At 37.4% G+C, this 24321-nt stretch overlaps 1 protein-coding gene across 1 annotated transcript in view; it reads right to left on the bottom strand.

Annotated features, from left to right (window-relative positions):
- Nucleotides 1-7797: 7797 nt before the first annotated feature.
- The window catches only part of LOC129902372 (F-box/kelch-repeat protein At3g23880-like), a 37492-nt gene continuing 20968 nt past the window's right edge, over nucleotides 7798-24321 (bottom strand). Inside the window, exon 2 of the mRNA XM_055977597.1 lies at nucleotides 7798-9398. Coding sequence (XP_055833572.1) covers nucleotides 8234-9376 — 1143 coding nt within the window. The 5' untranslated portion in view covers nucleotides 9377-9398 and the 3' untranslated portion in view covers nucleotides 7798-8233. The remainder of the gene's footprint in view (nucleotides 9399-24321) is intronic.

Below are 24321 nucleotides of genomic sequence, written 5' to 3'. Positions count from 1 at the left end.
TGGTTGAGAATGTTGATGGATGGTGGGCTGATTCTGGTGCAAACCGTCATGTCTGTTATGACAAAGATTGATTTAAAAAATATACTCCTTTTGAAGAGCCCAAAACCATAATGCTCGGTGATTCTCATACTACTCAAGTGCTTGGAACGGGAGATGTCGAATTGTGTTTTACCTCTGGAAGGATATTAACTTTGAAAGATGTACTTTATACTCCTTCCATGAGAAAAAACTTGATGTCTAGTTTTCTTCTTAATAAAGAAGGCTTTAAACAAATTATTGAATCTGATCAATATGTAATTGTGAAAAAAGGTATTTTTGTGGGAATGGGGTATGCTTGTGATGAGATGTTTAAACTGAATGTTGAAATGAATAAAATTTCTACTTCTGTTTACATGCTTTCTTCTACTAATTTTTGGCATGCTTGTTTGTGTCATATTAATGATCGTTATGTTGGAATCATGAGTAATTTAGGATTAATCCCAGTGATTAAAAAGAATTTTGAAAAGTGTGAAGCTTGAAGTAAAGCAAAAATCACTAAAAGGCCTCGTTTTAAAGTTGAAAGAAAAACTGATTTATTAGAATTAGTTCACACTGATATTTGTGAACTTGGAGGAATTTTAATTCGTGGAGGAAATAGATATTTTATCACTTTCATTGATGATTTTTCTAAGTTTACATATGTTTACTTAATGAAAAATAAAAGTGATGCTTTTGAAAATTTTAATTTGGAAAGAAAATAAAAAGAATTAGAAGTGATAGAGGCCGTGAATATGAGTCAAATGAGTTTAATTCTTTTGTTAGATCATTGAGAATAATTCATGAAACTACTCCTCCTTATTCTTCTTCATCTAATGGTGTAGCGGAAAGAAAAAATAGAACTTTGGTTGAATTGACTAATGCCATGCTTATTGAGTCAAATGCACCTTTGAATTTTTGGGGTGAAGCTATTTTGACTGCGTGTTATGTGTTAAATCGAGTGCCTCATAAAAAGACTAAACTAACACCTTTTGAGTTGTGGAAAGGTCACAAGCCAAATTTGGGATATCTAAGAGTTTGGGGTTGTCTAGCCTTTGTGAGGCTAATGGATCCCAAAGTTACAAAATTGGGTAAGAAAGTTACTACTTGTGCTTTTCTTGGTTATGCTTCAAATAGTACAGCCTATAGATTTTTTAATCTTGAAGATAATATTGTAATAGAATCAGGTGATGCTATTTTTCATGAAAATAAATTTCCTTTTGATTCTAAAAATAGTGGGGATCAAAGAATTGAACAAAATATTTTATCACTACCTAGTTCTTCTTCTTCCATTTTAAAAAATAAAGAAATTGATGATTTTGAGTTAAGAAAAAGTAAAAGAGCTAGAGTAGAAAAAGATTTTGGGCCTGATTTTTATGTTTTTAATGTTGGAGATGACCCTTTCACTTTACAAGAAGCTTTATCTTCGCATGATTCTATTTTTTGGAAAGAGGCTATAAATGATGAAATGGAATCACTAATTTCTAATAAAACTTGGAAGTTAGTTGATTTACCACCAGGTTGTAAAACAATTGGTTGCAAATGGGTCTTACGAAAAAAGTTAAAACCAGATGGATCAATCGATAAATATAAGGCTAGACTAGTTGCTAAAGGGTTTAAGCAACTAGAAGGCCTAGAGTTTTTTGATACTTTTTCTCCGGTTACAAGAATTACATCCATTAGACTTTTAATTGCTATGGCTGCAATTTTTGATTTGCATATTCATCAAATGGATGTAAAAAATGCTTTTTTAAATGGAGAACTTAATGAAGAAATTTATATGGAACAACCTGTAGGTTTTGTTGAAGCAGGCCAAGAAAGCAAAGTATGTAAACTTATTAAATCCCTATATGGCTTGAAACAGGCACCAAAGCAATGGCATGAAAAGTTTGATTCCTATATGATTGAAAATGATTTTAAAACAAATGAGTGTGATAAGTGCATATATCATAAGTCTTGGAATAATACACATGTTATTATTTGCCTATATGTTGATGATTTATTGATCTTTGGCTCGAATATGAATGTTATTGATGATACTAAGAACATTCTTAGAAGCCATTTTGATATGAAAGATCTTGGTGAGGCAAATTTTATTCTGGGAATAAAAATTACTAGATCATGTGATGAAATTTTCCTTGACCAGTCACATTATGTTGAGAAAATTTTAAAAAAATATAACTTTCTTGATTGCAAGCATGTTTTAACTCCTTTTGATTCAAGTGTACACTTGTTTCCTGTTCAAAGTGAAATTGATGTGATAAATCAAAAGGAATATGCTAGCGTAATTGGAAGTTTGAGATATGTGATTGATTGCACTAGGCCTGATATTGCATATGCAGTAGGAGTACTTAGCAGGTTTACTAGCAGGCCAAGTAATGAACATTGGCATGCTATAACAAGAGTTATGAGATATTTAATTGGAACAAAAACTTGTGGTTTGTTCTATAAAAAATATCCTGCTGTACTTGAAGGTTTTTCTGATGCAGATTGGAACACTCTAGCAGGTGATTCCTATTCTACCACTGGTTACATTTTTACATTGGGTGGTGGTGCTGTTTGTTGGAAATAAAAAAAACAAACTATAATTGCTAACTCTACCATGGAGGCTGAACTAATTGCTTTAGCTTCAGCTAGTGAGGAAGCGAATTGGTTAAGAGATTTATTATTTAAAATACCTTATTTTGAAAAACCAATTCCTCCACTTTTAATTCATTGTGATAGCACTGCAGCAATTGGTAGAGTTCAAAATCGTTATTACAACGGTAAATCCAGACCTATAAGGAGGAAACACAGTAATGTAAGATCGTATTTGACAAGTGGTACCATTAATGTTGATTATGTCAAATCTTGTGAAAATCTTGTAGATCCTCTTACTAAGGCCTTAACAAGAGAAAAGGTCTGGAGCACATCGAGGGGGATGGGATTGAAGCCTATAAATCCATGAGTCATATATGAGGAAACCCAACCTGAAGACTAGAGATCCTATAACCAGGTTCAATGGGAAAAACGAATCATATGATGACTTGTTGTGAAAAAATGCACTATTTTTTATTCCCTCCCTATGATGTGAGTGCATTGTTTCCTGTAGTGAATTATAGAGGTTGAGTTTAAAAAACTCTTAATGAAAATCTGTAGCCCGTATGGGTGGAGTGTTAAATTTACAAGAGAACTCTCGACAGATTTCACCTATGTGAGTATAGAAGTAGGCCGCTTCCTATGAGAATTAGGCTTATTCTCAAAAGCACTCATAAAACCGAGATAGCACAAGGCCGTAATGTGCTGGCTTATAAAGCTCGTGAAAATACCTTGATTACTATGTGTGAGCATTAATATTTTATGTCACTTAAGCAGTCATAGTTCAAGTCTGAGACCACTACGACTCTGGAGTAAAAGTTATTGTTTCACTAAGTGGAGGTTCAATGCAGAGCACACCTTCATTATGTATAGTAATCTTCCTTCAGCTGATAAACTCTCTTATACAATATTAAAATGAGTGGGGGATTGTTAGTGTGAGCATTTTAACATTTTATTAAATTGCAATTTTAGCAATTGTCCATTGATGACATTTAATGTCATCTTTATTATTCTTTCTTTAGTGCATAAAAATGTCTTTCATTATCATCTTTATTTAGTGCAAGACTAAATTATTCCATTATGTATTTTTAATCTAATTATCACTAATAAGTGGTGCACTAAATCATATTATTATGTATTTTTAATCTAATTATCACTAATAAGTGGTGCACTAAATCATAATGGTATACTAAATGATGATAATGATGGCATTCTATTATTTTTTCATCTTTGTATGATTTTCTCTCCTATAAATAGAGAGGTCTTCTTTGTTTTGAAAGAAAGAAAAGAGAAGAAAAAATTGAGAGAGTTAAGTTTATATAAAAAAAAGAGTTCTTATTAGTTGAAGGGAGGTGTTCTTTGTGTAGAGGTTTAAACTCAACTCTTGTCCAGAGTTTGTTGAGTTACATTTTTGTGATAAGGCTGTTGTATCCTGGAGGGGACAAGTCAAGAGGACTACTGCTGGACCAGTGAAACCATTTACTGCAGTGGGCTTGAATCTCCTTAAAGAGAGCGAGATATCCGCGCCTTAGCCAAGAAGTGAAGTTAATTTCTTCATTTTATTTTTCAATTGTAATTTGTAATCTTGTAATTTCAACAACAATTCACATTAGAACAAGGACGGATTTTTATTTCTAAATAACTGAGGTAACAAATGTCTTAATAATAAAAACTTGGTTGTCCAAGCCTGTAGTGCCAAAGCATGACTTTATTCAAAACAGAAGTAGAGTTCAAACGAATAGGATTCCGTTGTAGTGAGTTGTTCCCGTTGTCCAGAAAATAAAGACCTCCAGATTCTCTAGCACTTCCAATCATCTTCCCCGACACCTTTTCCTGAAATTCACACAAATCGGAATCAAAAGTAGCGCGACAATTAAGAGAACGGGTTAATTTACTGACAGAAACCAGATTACAAGAGAACTTTGGAACATGAAGAGTGTCATGAAGTGCGAGAGATGGTGATAGTTCAATAGTTTCTTTTCCAGCAATTGCAAGAAGGACCCATCAGCTATCTTGATTTTATTGTTCCCTGCACAAGGAGTGTAAGTAGAGAAAGAACGGTAACTTCCATTCATGTGGTCGCTAGCTCCTGAATCTATGATCCAAGAATCTATTTGGTTGGAATTGGCACTAAGAAAAGCAGGCGATACAATACCTGTTTCAGCAAAAGAACAAGAAGGATTAGAAGAATTTGGTGCATTTGGATGAAATTGTGGAGATTGAAGGAGTTTGTGCAGAATTTCCAGTTGTTCCCTTGTAAATGGAGACGTTTCTGGAGAAGGTTACTGCCCTTGATCAAAATAAGCTGTTTGGAGGGCCTGACCATTTTGATATTGAAAGCCGCGATTATCAAGTTCCTTCTTCTTCCAGTTTAGAGGTTTCCCAAGAATCTTCCAACATGTTTCACGGGTGTGCGAATGTTTTTCGCAATGATCGCACCATGGCCTTTTGTTTTTGTGATCTTTATTCCTCACTGTTACAAAAGCTGAAGAATCTGTAGCAGGTTTTAGTCCAACATATAAATCAGGTTTTAACATGACTTCCCTCCTGGTTTCCTCTCTCCTAACTTCAGAAAAGGTTTCACAAAGTGAGGGCAGAGGGTTTTTTCCCAGGATTCGGGACATGATCTCGTCAAACTCCAAGTTTAATCCTACTAAGAAAAGTTAACTCTCTCACTTTCTTCCCTTTTTTTTTGCTTCACACTATCCACGAAACACTCACATTCATCATTGTAACACTGGTCTAACTCCTGCCAAAAGGACACCATTTAATTATAATAAGCAGTGACTTTAGCTTGCCATAGTTTAATTTTTAACTCAGAAATTTGAGAGACATTTTCTACATCAGAATATGTCTTCCAAGCGGCTTCCCACACATCCTTAGCAGTGGGCAAAAAGAGATAAGATTTACCTATGATTGGTTCCATGGAATTATTAACCAAGCAATCACGAGTGAATTCTCTGATCTCCGGGAGTTCATCTTTGGGTCTCCAATTCCCAGCCCTTTCGTCTCTCCAGTCAGATGTCCCAGCTTTCCATGGCCATTGATTGCAAGCTTTACGGACTGTACTCATTCCAAATAGTTCTTCCCATTTAATATATGAGAAGTTAACTGGAAGGGCATGTGAGAAGCATTGCCTCCTTGTGTCATCAGATTTTCTGTAGGAGCTTCCAGAGAAGAACTTTTGTATTCTGTTGATGTTCCAGAAAGATGTTCTCCGTGAAAGGCTGTTTTATCCATATGGTAATAGGGAAAAAGTCCCGCTTTGATACCATGAAAGTTTATATACTGCAAAAGTATAATTTTATTCATAGCGTTTGTACAATATTTATAGGAGAACAAGTAAATCAGCTAAACTAATCAATCCCTAATTCTTGGGAGATCCTTGAATCAAGGAATTTTCTCTAAACTTTTTTCCTAGAATAATATATTATATCCCATATTTACAGGAGCAGATTATAATCAAATCTCTCATCTTATTTGTGGAGCAAATTACAATCAAATCTGCCAGCTCATTGATGGAGCAGATTATGACTAAATCTACCAACTCATTCGACAGTAGTCTTGTTAGCTTCCAACAATGATACAGCTTTAAGAGAGTGATACTATATGTCCTCCTCTTAGATAAGCTTAACATCGTACAAATAGTTTTTATACCCCATTAGTTTTGCTATTTGAGGATCCAATTTAATTAAAAGCAAAATCATTACCATTAATTCATAAGTACATCTATGTTGGTTGAACAATTCAAAAATATTGCAGGGTGCATTTCACATCTTCCAAACGCAATAATGCATTTTTGGAGGATTCGATATAAGTGCAACAATATTTTTTGGAGATTTCGAATATACTTGTATAGCTCTAATCAACAAAACACTAATTTAGGAGTAAAAGTCTACATCACCAAATAGTACAAATTCAAAACAAAAGAAAAAAGAAGAGAATTTAGAAAGAAATTGAAAGCTAAACTTATAAAGCTGATGAAGAAGAGCCGGTGCGATTGTGAGTAAGAAAAGACCGAGAAAAATGCAGAATTGAGATGATATCTCCTTCCCTCTTTTTCAATTTATACAACTCGTATAATCCATTTTATTTAGTGTTTTAAATATCTTTCTTTTATTAATTCAAAATGATAGATCAAATGAAATATATAAAAAGCTATTAGCAAACAAACAAAGAAAAAAGAAATATATAAAAAGTTGTAAGTAAATACTTAACAAATGTGTGAAAGGAAAATAGCATATGACAATCTTCTTGTAATATTATTCTCATAATTTTTGTTATGTGATATATATATACTAGAAAAATGATGCCCGTGCATTGCACGAGCCCGACATATTAGGCATTCAATTTTTTCCTTTAACCATCATTTTGCAAGTACAAAGAGATTCAAGTAGATGGTTCTTTTACACCAGCTTATCTGAACTGTTTTTGATGGGCAGCCTAAATAACAAAGAGAATTTTTCTGAATACTCTGAAAGAACCCTTTTATCACTTTGTGCATCGAGTTATGATTTTTCTCCTTCAATGTTTGTAACATCGCAAATATCCTCTGTCATTATTATTTCTAATAAGTTGGTGCATCTCTTTTCTTCTCTCTTCAACCAGTCAAACATTTAGAAATGAGATGTCGTTCACCTATATTATGTGTCTTACTTTTAGTCACTCTCTTTCAGTCCCATCTGGACAATAAAGACAGAGGGAGTATTGTCGAAAGCCTCATAAGAAAAGCTTAAAGAAGATAACTCTGGAAATATCAGCAGAAGTAAGTCTCCCCTTTGAAGAGAGTGATCTATATGAATATAGAGGCTATTACAAATAAGCAAATGATGTAAAAACAAAAAGGGCAGCCCGGTGCACTAAAGCTCCCGCTATGCGCGGGGTCCGGGGAAGGGCCTGACCACAAGGGTCTATTGTACGCAGCCTTGCCTTGCATTTCTGCCAGAGGCTGTTTCCAAGGCTTGAACCCGTGACCTCCTGGTCACATGGCAGCAACTTTACCAGTTACTCCAAGGCTCCCCTTCAAATGATGTAAAAACAACAGAGAAAAAAATCAAACAGTACTGTGGGCTAATATTTGCTGTACAACTCAGATAACTTTGCGTATAATAACTTGTTAATGTAGTGTTCGTACTCCTTAGCAGATTATATAAAGACTAGACGGCCCAACATGGTTGGTTTAATGTAATGATTTTCATTGTACTAAAACTTAAGCAGTTAAGTACATTTAGACGCCAAATGCCTCTATATTAGCATATGCAGAATAGGGCATATTCATGTACATCTTCAAAACAGATATAGTCATGTATATCTTTAAATGATATAGACGATCAAATAGTGGTCAAACAAACTGTAAAACCAAAAACTAATTCATATTGATGTTTAAATAGATAACAATAACCAACCATCCACCTTACCAGACCTATTAGACTGAATAGTTCGCACCCCTAATAGTCAGCAGAGACTTCCAATCTATTGGTATGATATTGAAGAGGTGTTTTTTTCTTTAGAAGAAAATAAAAAGAAAAACATTGGGGGTAGGAGAAGCGGAAATAGGAGAGAGGATTGCAAGGTGGAGTATCGAACCCTCACCAACAACGTGAAAATTTAGGTAACCGAACTACTAAGATTGTTCAATTTGCTAGACGACATTATCCTTGCCCTGGCTGTCATTTATTCTCTTTATTTGAACTAGACTCTCTTTGTAATTGAAAACCCAAGAGCGACCCATGATTCGGTCCAGCTGAAATCCAAGATCTATAACTTGTCTTGTTGTAGGGTCATATAGCACCAGCTGTGAAGTTTCTCTGATTTCGAAAATCATCTTATCATCCTCCCAGACGCTGCGAGGCCAATGAGCAACTATTTGAGGTTGAACACTAAGAACTTTGGTCCAACTACCCTCTTGGTTCATTACCCACACATTATATATGGATGTCATTGGTTTACCAGGATCACCAACTAAGATAGCAAGCGAGTCACCACGCAACATAAGCTTTCCCCACTGTGCCTTTGGAATATCTGGGCCTTGTATCTCCCCAAACTGTTCACTGCCCATGTCAAACGAGCATATGCGGAAGATATTGTCTAGACGCCCAGAGAGCCAATAATATACCCCGTTGAGATATGTAGCACCGATTGGCTCGTGTAAGTTACAACAGTAAGGGAAATCAGGTCTCAGGTTCTTCCACGAGTTGTTGCGTAAGGAATAGATACTGACAAAGCAATTAGGGGACACGCCCAGTCCCCAGCCATCCCAAAATGTTCGAATCCATAGAACCTTATAATCTCGAGTCAACAGGTCAAACCCCAATGCAAACTGATTATCATGATCTTTGAATGGCTGAGGCTCAAAGGGCACAGGAGGCAGAGGCCAGAATTCTCTGGTGGCAGGATTACACAAAGCCAAGCGAACATCGTCTTCATAAAAAAACGCTTCTTTTTCCACCAAGAATAGGCCATCAACTGGGCCAGCAATGGACGTGAAATCAGTGACCCTCTGAAGCTGGTGGACAGTTTTTTGTTCAGGGTAAACACCTTGAACTATTTTGGCGGGGAGTATGGAAGAAGCAATGTACTTTGATTTATTCGATATTGTTAAGTTACAAATGAGGAGACGGGCATGATTGTGCTTGTGACGAAAATGCATTTCAACGAAACTCTGACTTGTAATGAGAGCATACCAATGTTTGCACACACATTTGAAACGCAGAAGTGATTCCACAGGCAACCTCAATAGAACATCCACTAATAAATCTTGTGGTAAATTACGTCTACCAATCATAATGGTGTTCCCAGTTTATCTCCTGGTAAACAAAATATCAAGAAAAAATCGAGTAGTACTATTATGATGTGATCAAAGTATAAAATTAGAAAGAAAAAAACAAATAGAAAAATGAAATTCATAAAAGGCAACAATTTTCCCACAGTGTCATTACAAACACATTTTTGGAAAGTGTTCCATCTGCTTTTCATAAGGCAACCAATGATTCATCTACATCACAACTTAGCATATACAGCAAATTTGCAGCTAAATACGCACCAATTTCGACTAACTTAGCACAACTTTCAAATAATCCTAGCAATTGAAAAATGCAAAGAATGGTCAAAACATCATTATTAGTACAGATTTGGGCACAAAGTATAGATTTTATCCGTAAACCTTCAATATCACAACTTAGCATATACAGAGAAAATTGAAATCTTACCTTGTAAGCTTAGGAAGAAGAGTATCCCGGAAGGAATAAAACACAGAAAAATTAGTGAAGAAGAAGAGGCAAAAATGATGTCAATTTATTGTATATCTACTTTTAGTTGACGGATAAATATTAAATACTAGTACGACTGTTACGAACTACTATTTCCTTTTATTTAATTTCTGTTTCTTGGGTGATTGGAATTCTTAAATTAATTCAACTGAATGACAGACAGTATAATAAACGGGTCGTTTGGTACGGAGATTAAATTACTAGTTTATTATATTGGTGTTGTGATTCTCTGACCACTATGAAGAATATTTTGAAAAAAAAATAACTCTATTTCACAAGAATAGAATTACAGAGAATTTACACCAAGAATTTCTCTCTACAAAAAACCTCACAAAACACTCACTTCTTCGCTCTATTTATAGCCTTAAAAATGTAGTTGGTGGTTGAATTTTCCATTCAACAATGGAGGCTTCAACAATAGTGGTTGATGGCTTCAACAATGGTGTGCTGCTTCTAGAATTGTGGGCTTCTAGAATGGGGGACTGTTGAACATATCAATTCTCCCCCTTCAGCTGCATTCCAACACAGCTACTATCTGAAAGTTATTCCAACTATGTCTGTGCACAACTCTAACTTTTCTTGAGTGACCACCTTTGTCAACATCTCTGTTGGATTCTCCTTCGTATGGATCTTCACTACTTTCAACAGTTGTTGATCCATTACCTCACGTATCTAGTGATAGTGAATGTCGATATGCTTTGTCTGAGAATGATACATTGAGTTTTTTCTTAAATCAATAGCACTTTGACTATCACAATTATCTTATACTCTGTTTGATTCATCCCTAGTTCTTGGAGAAACCATTTTAACCACAACATTACTTTATTAGCTTCCGCTACTGCAATATACTCTGCTTCAGTTGTGGAAAGTGCAACACACTTCTGCAATCTTGACTGCCATGACACGGCTCCCCCTGCAAAAGTATAAAGATATCCTGAAGTTGATTTTCTACCATTAGGATCTCCGGCCATATCTGAATCTATATAGCCTTCCTAGACTGGATCAGCTCCCCCAAAGCACAGACTTGATTTTGAAGTACCCTTAAGATACCTGAGAATCTACTTAACTGCCTCCCAATGTTTCTTTCCAGGATTAGAAAGAAAACCACTCACCACACCTACCGGATGTGCGATATCTGGCCTCGTGCAAACCATGGCATATATCAGACTTCCAACTGCTGAAGAATATAGAATTGTAGTCATCTCCTTAATCTCTGTCTTGGATGAGGGGCACGAACTCTTGCTCAACTTGAAGTGATTTTCCAAAGGGACACCTACTATTTGACATTACTCATATTAAACCTCTTAATCACCCATTCAATTTAATTTTCTTGAGATAGCCATAACTTCTTGTTTCTCCTATCTCAAGATATCTGCAATCCCAAAATTTGCTGAGCTGGACCTAAGTCTTTCATTTCAAAGGACTTAGAGAGTTCTTTCTTCAACTATTTGATTTTTGTTGCATCTTGTCTAACGATCAACATGTCGTCCACATAAAGTAGAAGTACAACAAAATTGCCATCCGAAAATCTTTGAATATAAACATAGTGATCTGCAGCGCTCCTTTTATATCCTTAGCTTACCATGAATGAGTCAAACTTCTTGTACCACTGCCTTAATGCTTGCTGCAGGCCATATAAGCTTTTTTGCAAGCTTATAGACGATGTTTTTTTCCCCCTAAAACCTCAAAACCTACCAGCTACTCCATATAGATTTCTTCATTTAGATCACCATGAAGAAGTGCTATCTTGACATCCATTTTTTCAAGCTCCAAATTCAAACTGGCTACCAATCCAAGGATGATACGGATTGAAGTAATTTTACAACTGGTGAAAATATTTCATCAAAGTTAATTCCTTTTTTTGTAGGAATCATTTGACTACTAACAGGGCTTTGTGCTTCACCACCTTTCCGCTGCCATCTTTATTGAGCTTGAATACTCATTTGCTCCTCAGTGCCTTCTTTCCTTGTAGAAGTTTCACAATCTCATAAGTGTTGTTTTTCTGTAAAGAGTTCATCTCTTCGGTCATTGCTTGCAACCATTTTTCTTTATCCTTATGAGATATAGCTTCATGGAAACTCTATGGTTCTCCATCTTCAGTAAGCAGAATACTCAGATTCTGAGTATCGAGTTGATGGAATCCGACCTCATTTAGATCGACGAAATTGTTGATTATTGGCTTCAGTAGGTGTACCATCATCATTCCCCTGTGATGGTTCTGTACCTTCTGGAGGGGTTTGTGCCTTCCCCTGCCAAACATCCTCTTGTTCTGCTTCTGGTACTGCTTCATGCTCCCCATGATATTTGTGGAAAACTGCAATGGTAGTGGATCTGGACCAACTTTCTGGGCACTGGAATTTCTTTCATGAGACATTGTGGGCTTTTCAATGTCTTCTATTATCTGGTTTTCGTGGAGTACAACATCCCTACTTCTGATCACTGTCTTCACTATTGGATCCCATAATCTATATCCAAATTTTTCATCTCCATAGCCTATGAAGATACATGGTATAGTTCTACCATCAAGATTCTTCCTGAGCTCCTTGGATACATGTGCTTGTGCTAAATAATCGAATACCCTTAAGTGAGAATATGAGGGATTCTTACCGGACCGTATTTTCTGTAGAACCTCAAAATTGAACGGGGATGATGGTGATCGGTTGATTAAGTAGCAGGCGGTGCGAACAGCTTCTCCCTAGAATGGCTTAGGCAGCTTTGCCATACTGATCATACTTCTGACTCTTTTCGTGATTGTCCAATTCATTCTCTCAGCTACTCCATTGTGTTGTGGGGTGCATGGGACCTTCTTCTCATGTCGAATACCTTGTCTCTTGCAATAGGAATCGATCTCCTTGGAAGTATACTCGCCTCCATTATCTGAGCGAAGGTATTTTAATTTCTTTCCCATTTCACGCTCTACCATGGCATGAAATATCTTGAAATAGTCAAAAGCTTGGTCCTTTGTCTTTAAGAAGTACACCCACACCTTTCGAGAAGCATCATCAATGAAAGTCAGAAAATACCTATTACCGCAAAGTAATTTCTCCTCCATGGGTCCCAAATATCAGAGTGTACCGTACTGAGTAACTCTGATCTTTTGGTTGAAGAAAATGTAAATGAGACTCTATGTTTCTTTCTGAATAAGCAATGAATACAAGGGTCTAAAGCAACATTCTTGTCCATTCTGATAAGCTGCTTTTCCGTTAGAATTGATATCCCATTTTCACCCATGTGACTGAGTCTCTGGTGCCACAGGTTTTGAGATGCCTCTTTTTCCATAACATTGAGGCTATCTAAGCATACCTTCACATGAGTTTTATATAGGTTGCCACAAATATGTCCTCGAGCGAGAACCCCAATTCCATTAAACAATTTCCATATGCCTTTTCCGAAATGACTTTCATAGCCCTGTTTGTTAAGAACTATACCTGATATTAGGCTTAGCCGAAGATATGGCACATGACGGACATCCTTCAGTATCATTGTACTCCCGACATTTGTTTGTATTTTGATATCACCAATTCCTACTATCTCACAAGAACTAGTGTTCCCCATCTTCACTGCTCCAAAGTCTCCTGCTTTGTATGTTGTGAAGAAATCTTTTTAGGATGTGACGTGGTATGATGTTGCAGTATCTATCACCCATTCGTTGTCTTCTTGATTTGAGACGTGAAGGCATGTCTCTTCTTGGATGGAACAAATGGCTACCTCTCCGTGGGTAGTGACTAATGCATCTCCATCCTTCTCATTCAACTGCCCTTTCTCCTTTTACAATTTTCTGCAGTTCTTCTTTAAATGGTCCTTTATTCCATAGTGGTAGCACTCATATGATGGCTTCCTACCATATGTAGATTTTCCCCTACTCTTGATTCTTCCTCTTCTCTTATCTTGACTTTTTCCTTGTTGTCTCCCTCTTTCTGTAATAAGGGCATATGGCTCACCATGATCGATGTCCTTTCTTCTGGCTTCTTTATTAAATAAGGCATCTTTAGCCAAAGACATGGTCAGATTTCCACCAGGAGCTGAATTACTAAGAGAGACTACCAGCGTCTCCCAGCTATCAAGAAGAGAACTAAGAAATAGTAGGGCTTACATCTCATACCCGAGCGGCATGTCAACAGACGATAATTGATTTATCAAGCTCTGAAACTCACTGGTATGCTCGACAACTGAAGTTCTGTGCCTTAAGTTCAACTTTACCAAACGTCTCATCAACAGGGCTTTGTTCCGAGCGGTCTTGGATTGATATATCCCTTCTAACTTCATCGAGAGGGCATACGCGTTTGTTTCTTGTGCACTATGATGAAAAACACTATCGTCAATCCATTGTCGAATTTCACCGATAGTTTTCTTGTTTAATTTCTTCCACTCTACTTCTTGGTAGAATCGGGGTTCTTTTCCTTTACTTCTATGGGATCATACAAATATTTACAACAGAGGAGATCTTCCATTTGAGGTCTCCACAATATGTAATTTGTGGCAGTAAGCTTTATCATAACTCCAGATGATGATGACTCTTCCATTATATCTTAAAAATGGCTTGGTCAAAATGTTTGAGCAAAATCTCACCAAATGGAACTTACCAACGCGTCTGGAATGATGAAAGATGGTAGGATTGACTCTTCATGGGTCAAAATTGGGCCTCCAGAAAATTTTCATATTTACACCAAACTATTGGGGTTAAATTGAAAATATACTGAACTTTTAGGGTAGAATTATAATTTCAGTAACTCCAGGGCTTATTTCATAAATTTTAGAAAATTTATGATGACTGGGTGCTGACGTGGCACTGGCTGGGCATGATGTGGCATCTACGTGGTAGGGTGATTGGGCATTGGCGTAGCGCTGATGTGGTAAGTACTGTTCACCTCTTCTTCCTCTTGACAGAAAAACAAAAAAATCGAGCAAACTTTAAATGGCCATAATTTCTTCATTTCAACTTTGTTTTGCCTTTGGAAAGTTGCGTTGAATTTGTATTGACGCAAGGAATCTAATGAAGTGATCGAAACACACCGATGATCACATTTTTGAAGAAACCCATATTCGGTTTGAAATTTTCGTGTTCTGATATCTCTCGACAAACACAGAACCGTGAGCTTTGATATAACTTGTTGTGATTCTCTGACCACTATGAAGAATATTTTGGAAAAAAAATAACTCTATTTCACAAGAATAGAATTACAGAGAATTTACACCAAGAATTTCTCTCTACAAAAAACCTCACCAAACACTCATTTCTTCGCACAATCTCTTCCTGGATTGTATTTTTGTGTGTTTTACAAGTGAAACATAAGGCTCTATTTATAGCCTTAAAATGTAGTTGGTGGTTGAATTTTCCATTCAACAATGGAGGCTTCAACAATAGTGGTTGATGGCTTCAACAATGGTGTGCTGCTTCTAGAATTGTGGGCTTCTAGAATGGGGGGCTGCTGAACATATCATTTGGCTTCAACAATGGTGTGCTGCTTCTGGAATTGTGGGCTTCTAGAATGGGGGGCTGCTGAACATATCATTTGGAAGATGGAACAAAATAATTTTAGGGATCTTAGATTTTAATGTTAGTTTAAAAGATTTAACTCCCAACCTGCGAACCCGAAGGAGAGGGTTGGGAGTGTTGGGTGGATGGGAAAAAGACAATGAATTTGGAATGTTATTTGTAGAACTTGTTTTCATTACTTCCAATAGGCTTGTCATTTTACCAAAGTCAGTCTGAGTAATCTCTTGAACAAAGTTATCAGTGAGAATTTGGCTTAGTAAATCCTGATTTCAGTGGTTATCAATAAGAAACTGTCTCTTGGTATTATTCCCGTGTTTCTCTGCGAATGAACTCTATTGGCTAACTGACCATTGGAAGGCCAGTTATCCCACAGGAAATACATGCGACCCTCATTAATCTCCCAAGTAACCTTTTGTTCCACAAAGGTCTAATATGTACTAACTTTCTCCAGGAGTTGGAGTTTTTGGAGCAAATGACTTAAGCCACCATGTTAGTTCTAGGACAATACTTCGCTTTCATAAATTTGGTCCACAATTTGTCTATAGTCTTTAGTCTCCACCATCTCTTAGAGTGAAGAATTTGCAACTATCAAACAGTCTTTTAAAGCCCAGTCCACCTTCATCTATGGGAAAACACATTTTCTTCCAAGAACTCCAATGGTACTTATTTTTGCCTTCCTTTTTCCCACAGAAGAAATTAGAGAAAATAATCTTCTATCTGATAAAGCAGAGTCTTACGGGGTTCCAGAGCAGCAAACAAATGCAGTGTTTGAGACTATAGAATGTGTTTAATAATGCGAGCTTTACACCCTGCAGAGAGGAAATTATTCTGCCACTCACAAATTTTGTTATTTACCTTTGAGGCTAAGTCTGTAAACATACTAGTTCTCTTCCTCCCAGTGTAAATGGGACATCCTAGGTATTGTAAAGGAAACTTTTCTTGATTATAACCGGTCCATCTTTTGATCTTTCTGTTAATCCTGAAGTCTACATCCTTATGAGTGATGAAGTAGCTTTTGTTCTTGTTGATCTCTTGCTCAGAAGCTTCCTGGTACTTCTTCAATTGCTTCATGATCAGTTTAATAGAATATTTGTAGATAGCGCAAAAGAGTACAATATGGTCAGCATAACAAAGATGGTTAACTTGAGGCCCATTGTTACTCACGGAAAATCCCTAGAAATATATTGTTTATACACACTCGTAGATGAAGATCTCGATAGTCAGAGAAATCATGAATTTCCCAACTTTTGTGTTGGATTGAATTACTTGAAGAACTCCGAACGAATTCATCTGCTCCATATTGATGAAACAAGTCATTCCAGCCACCCAAATGGGGTAAAATTCCAACAAACACATTTAAGCCTTTTCACCTGTTCAACACTACAGAGTCTCCAGCTATCAGTTGGCAACTCCTTCAGCATTCTATTTACTGTTCGGATCGACAATCACAGCAGCCTTATCCAGGCACTTGAATCTGTCCATGTACCGAAGCACCGATAGCTTGATTGAAATAGGTAATTAATGCTACGGGTTAAACAGAAAAAGAAATTATTCTTTTCTTGATACGCTAAAGTAGACAAATAAAAGTAAGAATTTAATATAATGGGCAAATAAAGTGAACGGATGGAGTATGATTCAGGCAGGATAGATAAGTGAGAGGTGGTGACACACAACTATCAAATTCTGAAAGATCACTTCCTCCCTTGGGGACAGGGGCGGAGCCACCTTACAATGAGGGTGTTCATCAAAACCCCTTTCGGCGAAAATTTATACTATTTAGACATGGTTAAAATATTTTTTATATATATATATATAGTAGATATCGAACCTCCTTCGACTAGTTCACATGTCTACTTTTTCAGATTTTGAACCCTCTTACTAAAAATTCTAACTCCGCCGCTGCTTGGAATATGTAACTGTTGCACCAAACATTAGGGGAATTAGCAGAGAAAATGCCCCCACCCTTCTGCATCTGTATATATTTTGTTTCAGTTATATTCAATTTTACTTTTTCCTGTTGAATGTGTGATAGCTTGTACGAGTCCATCACTACGTCAACGGACAAGGTTTATTGCTAATAATACAAACACAAATGCAGATTAAAAGGTATAAAGACAATACACACAATTTTACGTGGAAAACCTCCTTGGTCAAGGAAGGAAAAACCACGACTTGTCCCACGGGGTTTCACGACCAACTTCACTAAACAAAAAGTCAAGATTCATATTACAAGGGTTGCAACCCTAGGAATTAAACTCTTAATCCCTCCCTCTTGTAATAACTCTATTACAAGATAAACCTAAGCAATAACTCTATTGCCCACTATCCCAACTAGCTCTAGTTGACATAGACTTCAAATAACCCGACTAAGCTAATTCTAGCCATGAACTTGGGGACTTATAATACAACATGAAAACGATCAATATTCCTTTATAACGTAGGAACTTATCTTACAACTTTAGATTATAAGGCACAACATCAAACTAAGACAACTTGGAACTTTCGCATTGATGACTCTATCAGGCTAAGTTACGAGGACTCTTCACTTTTGATGCCACACCCTTGTCTGATTCTCCGAAAATACGCTACTTTTAGAGAATCTAACACACACCTGTTTGAATAGTCCAAGCAACATAGCTATTAGGTCCCTTTCTATCGTAGTGAAGTTGTTCTTCCTTGAGAGAATCAACCTTGAGTGTGTAGACTTGATATGCAAAACTAGGTTATTTCTTGTCCAAGAATGAGTAGTAACATATGGAAAGAAACAACCTAGTGTCCTCTGATTGGATGGAGAGTCTGTTGTCCTTTGTTGTGTTTACCAATCACAGTAGATGGTGGTAGGCTTTACAGCTGGTCCCCATGATGTCGTTGACATTCCTTGCTCATGGGACCAGGTCCGTCTACCCAGGTCCCATAGTTTAACTCATAAAAACCTGAATATAACAGTTTCCCCCTTTTTGATGATGACAAACTATAAGAACATGTGCTCTCTTTGCCACTGAACTTCCCCCCAATCAATGTGACCACGTCTTATGTATTCCCCCTGTCAATGTACTTCCACCTATCAATGCGACTGGGTCCTATCACCACATCCCACTACATGAACAACAACTTCCCAACCAAAACTGAACACATATCTTCCCCCTTTTGGCATCATAAAAAAAGAAACTGTAAATCAAACCAAGGTCATGCAGCAAGGAAAAAATTCATGGCCACTTAGGGCAACACTTATGAGTAGAATCGCATTGAAAAAGATCGAGACAATAGATACATAACCAACACATTCATTTATAAGGAAGAATAGCATTACAAAATACTGCAAAAGAACTACAGTTAAGAACTAGTTAAGATTGCCGACTAATCAGAGACAAAAACAAAGATTAAGGAGTTGGAATGGCTAAGGAGATCAGGTAGGAGGAGGTTTGGGAGCCAAAGATTGGAGAAGGAGGGTCATTCTGGCATTGCCTTTAGCATGATCTTGAAGCAATTGTTGGGTAAGGCTCTTGACTTCAGCAGTGAGGCTCTCATTATGGGCCTTCAAAGTAGCAATCACATCCGAACCAGGTCCCTCCACTAGTGCCTGTAGCAACTGAGAATTTAAGCGAGCAATCTCTACATCCCTGCTTTCCAGTGTCATGGTCATCTACTCAAGTTCTTGCTTTGATTTCTCTTGTTGTTCTTGGAGATCAGAAACATGTGACTTAGACTTATTTCCAGTTCTCCCCTCAACACACTCCCATTTGAGGAGAGTGGTTTGAGAGAAGGCTTGCTTGATAGTACCTTTTACACCCTTGCCTACCTCAATCCCAAAGTGATCAAAAAGCAGATTCAACAAATACCCATAACCCAAACCGTGCTTTCCATCCTTTGCTGTCATTTTTTGAGCATATGTTCACATCATGATTGCTGAAAGATTGATTGCGTCAAGTTTGCTTAAGGTCTCCATGAGGAACAAGTCTGCAGACGAAGCTACAGTCCGTTTCTCAAATTATGGCAGAAGTACTTTGTTAACGTATTCAAAGTACAACTGATATTGTCCCTTCAAGAACTTCTTAGGAACCCCAGCATAGTTCAAACCAGACAGTTTAACTGCTTCAAAAATGAAATGATGGGTAGGTGAAGCTTTATCAATAGAGATAATTCCCTCTCGAGGCACTTTCAAAATCTTTTCCAAGATTTCCTCAGTTAGATGAAAAATAATGCCACCTACTTTCGTATTCAGACTACCATCATCAGCAAAATCAATGTTATAATAAAATTCACACACCTCTTTCTCATGAAGAGTGGGAACATGCCACTCAAAGAGATGCGTCCACCCTTGTACTTCCACTACATCAATCAGGTCTCTTATTCCTGGTTTTGCTTTAACTTCTGGATCAAAAACTCTCCCACTTAGAACCTTTTGAGTCTGCAAGACCTAAATTTTGTAATCCTTGCTCAGTACTTTCTCATTTTTTTTCTCTTCTTGCTGACTGAACCTGGTCCCTTTTCAAGGACAGGGTCCACAATAGTTTCTTCCCTTTTTCTTTTAACACTTTCCTTCTTCTCTTTCTTTCCTGCCCTTGGCTTGGCACTGCATTTTTGTTTCACAAACTTTGTATCCAAAGCCACATTTCTTCTCTTGGACACAGCAGCACAACATCTTCAAACTCTATTTCACTATCCTCTTTCTCTTTGGATACGTCAATCAATTGCTCTTCAGGGATACAGTCCTCATCAACTTACCCTATTTCTTTGTCTTCTTTTCTATGCTATCTTTGACTTATTGGCAAACATGGCATCACTCAATAATATTTTTTGAGTCCTCTAGTAGAGTAAATTTCGTTGATCTTAGAGGACTCAGTAGCAGCCTTCTTTCCCTTGACATCGACAACAATTATTTCCTTTTCAAAAACCCCCTCTTTTCCTTTCTCCTTAACGGCTTCTTTTCCCTCAATAGTGTCTCCCTGATTTCCCTTATTGCTTTTTTCCCCCTCAACACTAGAGGCAATTCATCTTCATCCTCTTCCTCATCTTCTATAGGAACCCGAGGTAACTCACTTCCTAGGGTCTGGTCATAAATAGGTTTCGACTGTACAACTAGAGGATCGGCTGACTTTTCTTTCACATCCGAGAATGGAGACCTAATACCACTGCCCTTTATCTCAGTTAATCTTTGCACAACCCATTCATCCCCTACCGCTAAGATATTTTACCCAATTATGCGTTCGTCAGGAAAATCACCATAGAAGTGTCTATCTCACATGTTAGATGAAACTGGACCAGGTTAGAAGGAGGAAGTATGGTTAACTAAGGGTTCATTTTAGAGAGGTTGAAGAATAGACCTGATCTCCGAATGAGTAGAGGCATTGGGCGACCACCCTTGAGAGTGATAGAAAACAAGAGTCGGAGAACAAATTGTGTTTCATCATTTGGAGGAGAAGATGGAGAGGTTGTGTAAATGCAAGTTTGAACGGGATTTTGGCTTGAAGGGACAACAACCTCAGTGGTAGGGGTTTACAACTTCGCGTGACACGAGAAGAGTGTACAGGGGTAGATGGAAGAGTATCAATTTTGGGTGATAATGGAGTGACAATATTGGTGTTGGCGATATTCTCAGAAGAGGTTGAAGTGTGAGACATGATTTGGTTTGATTTGAAAGAAGAGAGTGAAAGAGAGATGAACAATAAGGAGATATGTAGTTTGAATTTGAAAAAGAAGGAGAGATGAGAGAACAATTTGGGGGTGGTTTAGTATTTAAGAAAATTGAACTGATGTGTATGGTCCCTAAGGTTAGCGTCTTTTGGGTTATCACTTTGACAAGACAAGTTTTCAGAAAAGGGATGATTGACACGTGGCAATCTCAATGATTCTTATGCATAATTCAAAAGCAGCGATAAGAATGTTAACATCTAAGTAGGGACCAGGTCCCTCTCAAACTGTTAAATGTCATTTGCTTAGATCTTTCTTGCCTTTTCTCCTGCTTCAGTAGCTCTACCATGTGTGTATACCTGCAAAGGTATGAGACTGAATTTAGAGCACACATATACAACAAAAGTATGGCTACCTGTTCCCTGGATCCAGCCAATTAGAGGGTGAATGGATCAAATTTGATTAGTTAGCTTAGCTTGATCATTCCCAACTTTAAGCGATTCTTTTCAAACTGATCCTTGCTCAGAGCCTTTGTAAAGATGCGTACTATCTGATCCTCCATTTTTCAAAATTGCATAAAGATGTAGCCTTTCCCCACACTGTCTCTTAGAAAGTGATGCCTCACGTCTATATTCTTAGTTCGCTTGTGTTGAACTGAATTCTTATCATGTTAAGAGCAGTGAGGACTCCAAAATCCTCCAGTTGTTGTTTGATCCACAATAATTGAGCACAACAAGATGCAACAGCTATGTATTCTTCTTCTATTATAGACAAGGCAACTGAATTTTGTTTCTTAGTTCCACAAGAAACCAGATATGAGCCAAGGAAGCGAGTCATTCCTGAAGTGCTTTTTTCTATCAAATAGGTATCCTTCGTAATCTGCATCTGCATACACAACCAAGTTGAAAGAGTCTCTAGAAGGATAGTATAATAGTATAAGACCAGGTTCTCAGTTCCCATTAAGTACCTCAAAAATCTTTTTTCCACTTTCAAATGGGACTCTTTGGGACAAGCTTGAAATCTTGCACACATTCCAACACTTAACACATGTCAGGCCTACTTGTTATCAGATGGAAAAGAGATCCAATAATCCCTCTGTACATGGTTTCATTAACCTGGGGACCAGGTTCATCAGCATCAAGCTTGGAGTTGGTTCCCATCAGAGTATCAATTGGCTTTACCTTTAGCATATGCAATTTTTTTTTGAAGATATTTGATATACTTCTCTGGGCATATGGAGGTTCCATGTGGAGATTTCTTTATTTGTAACCCCAAAAGGAAGCTTAATTCACCCATCATACTCATCTCAAATTCACTTCCCATAAGAATAGCAAAATCCCTGCAAAGTGAGTTTGATGTTGCTCCAAAGATGATATCATCCACATAGACTTGAACAATGAGAAAATCCTTCCCTCTTACCTTTAGCAACAAAGTATTGTCAATCTTCCCTCTCTTGAAGCCATTGTCAAGAAGGAATTTTGATAGCCTTTCATACTAGGGCTTAGGGGCTTATTTCAGTCCGTAAAAAGCTTTGTCCAACTTAAACACGTGATTTGGTTGATCTACATCTTCAAAACCAGGGGTCTGCTTGACATACACTTCTTCCTTCAAGAACCCATTTAGAAACACACTCTTTACATCCATTTGGAAGAGCTTGAAATCCATGTAGGCAGCAAATACAATCAGAATTCTAATGGCCTCCATTCTTGCTACTGGAGAAAAAGTTTCATCACAATCAATCCCCTCTTCTTGATTATATCCCTAAACACTAGTTTTGATTTATTTCTTGTAATCACACCATTTTCATCCAGCTTGTTTCTGTACACCCACCTAGTCCCTATAATTGTTCTGTCACAGACCGAGGACCAGATTCCATACTTTACTTCGCTCAAACGGGTGCAATTCTTCTTGCATGGAGTTTACCCAGTCAGCAACCTTCAAGGCCTCATTTACATTCTTTAGCTCAATGGTTGATAAGAACGCTTACACTGCAACCAAATTTCTCCTTTTGGACCTGGTATGTATTCCAGAGTCCAATGGAGAAATAAGATTATCCAAAGAATGTGATGATTGATGTTTCATCCTTGATTTCTTGTGGGTTGTTGAGTTTGAACTGTCTCAGTCTATTCATCATTAGAACATGCATCTTCAGGTTGGGATTGATTATTTTCACCAACACTTTGAGTTTGACCGGGTCCCTCGTCTGCCTTATCATCATCAACAGCCTCCTGAGTCTGATTTTTATCACCAATATCTTTAATAATACTATCCCTCTGAATTTGAAGCAGCTCTTCAATTTCAGAATCATTCTTATCTTTCATATTCTCAATTTTTCCAAATTCATCAAATATAACATGGACACTTTCTTCAATGCATGGTGTCCTTTTGGTATAAACTCTGTAAGCTTTGCTAGTAGATGAGTAGCCAAAAAGACGCTCCTTCATCACTCTTGGGATCAAATTTTCCAAGATCATCATTTTCATTATTGAGAACAAAACATATGCACCCAAATGATCTACGATAGCTTAACTTGCGCTTTCGATTGTTCAGTGGCTCATAGGGAGTTTTGTTGAGAACTTCCCTGATTAGATAACGATTGGTGACATAACAGGCCGTGTTAACTGCTTTAGCCCAAAAGTTCTTTGGGAGTTCTGAATCTATCAACATGCTTCTTGCAATGTCAACAAGGATTTTGTTCTTCCTTTCCACCATACCATTTTGTTGAGGAGTTTTAGGAGCTGAGAAGTTGTGATGTATTCTATGTTCTGCATAAAAACTTTTGACTCTGGCATTTTCAAACTCTATTCCATGGTCTGACCTGATCCCTGCAATCTTCGAATTTAGCTTTGTCTGGATCTTTTGGCAAAGGTCATCAACACATCAACAGTTTCATCCTTGGTACTTAGGAACATTGTCCATGTGTACCTTGAGAAGTCATCAGCGATAACAAAGATGTACTTCTTGCCTCCATCCTCTGCTTTGAATCTTCACAGGCCCACACAAGCCCATATGTATTAGTTCGAGAGGTCTAGTGGTACTTACTTCCTTCTTTTGTTTGAATGAGGTTTTGGTCTACTTCCCTTCAACACATGCATCACATACTTTGTCATCTGCAAATTTTATCTTTGAAAGCCTACGGACCAGGCCCTACATCACAAGTTTGTTCAGCAAAGATGTATTAACATGTCCCAGTCTTCTATGCCAAAGATCTGCACTTTCATCCTGAGCTCTAAGACATGTTAGATTATCTCCTTAAGCAGTATTCAGATCAGTTACATACATGTTCTTGCATCATTTTGAAGCCAGAATTACTTCTTGAGATGACAGATTTTT

The sequence above is a fragment of the Solanum dulcamara genome, chromosome 9 (genome assembly GCF_947179165.1).
Source record: "Solanum dulcamara chromosome 9, daSolDulc1.2, whole genome shotgun sequence".
Lineage (NCBI taxonomy): Eukaryota > Viridiplantae > Streptophyta > Magnoliopsida > Solanales > Solanaceae > Solanum > Solanum dulcamara.
The sequence above is the reverse complement of the archived record's forward strand: the minus strand, read 5'-3'. Positions and strand labels throughout refer to the sequence as shown.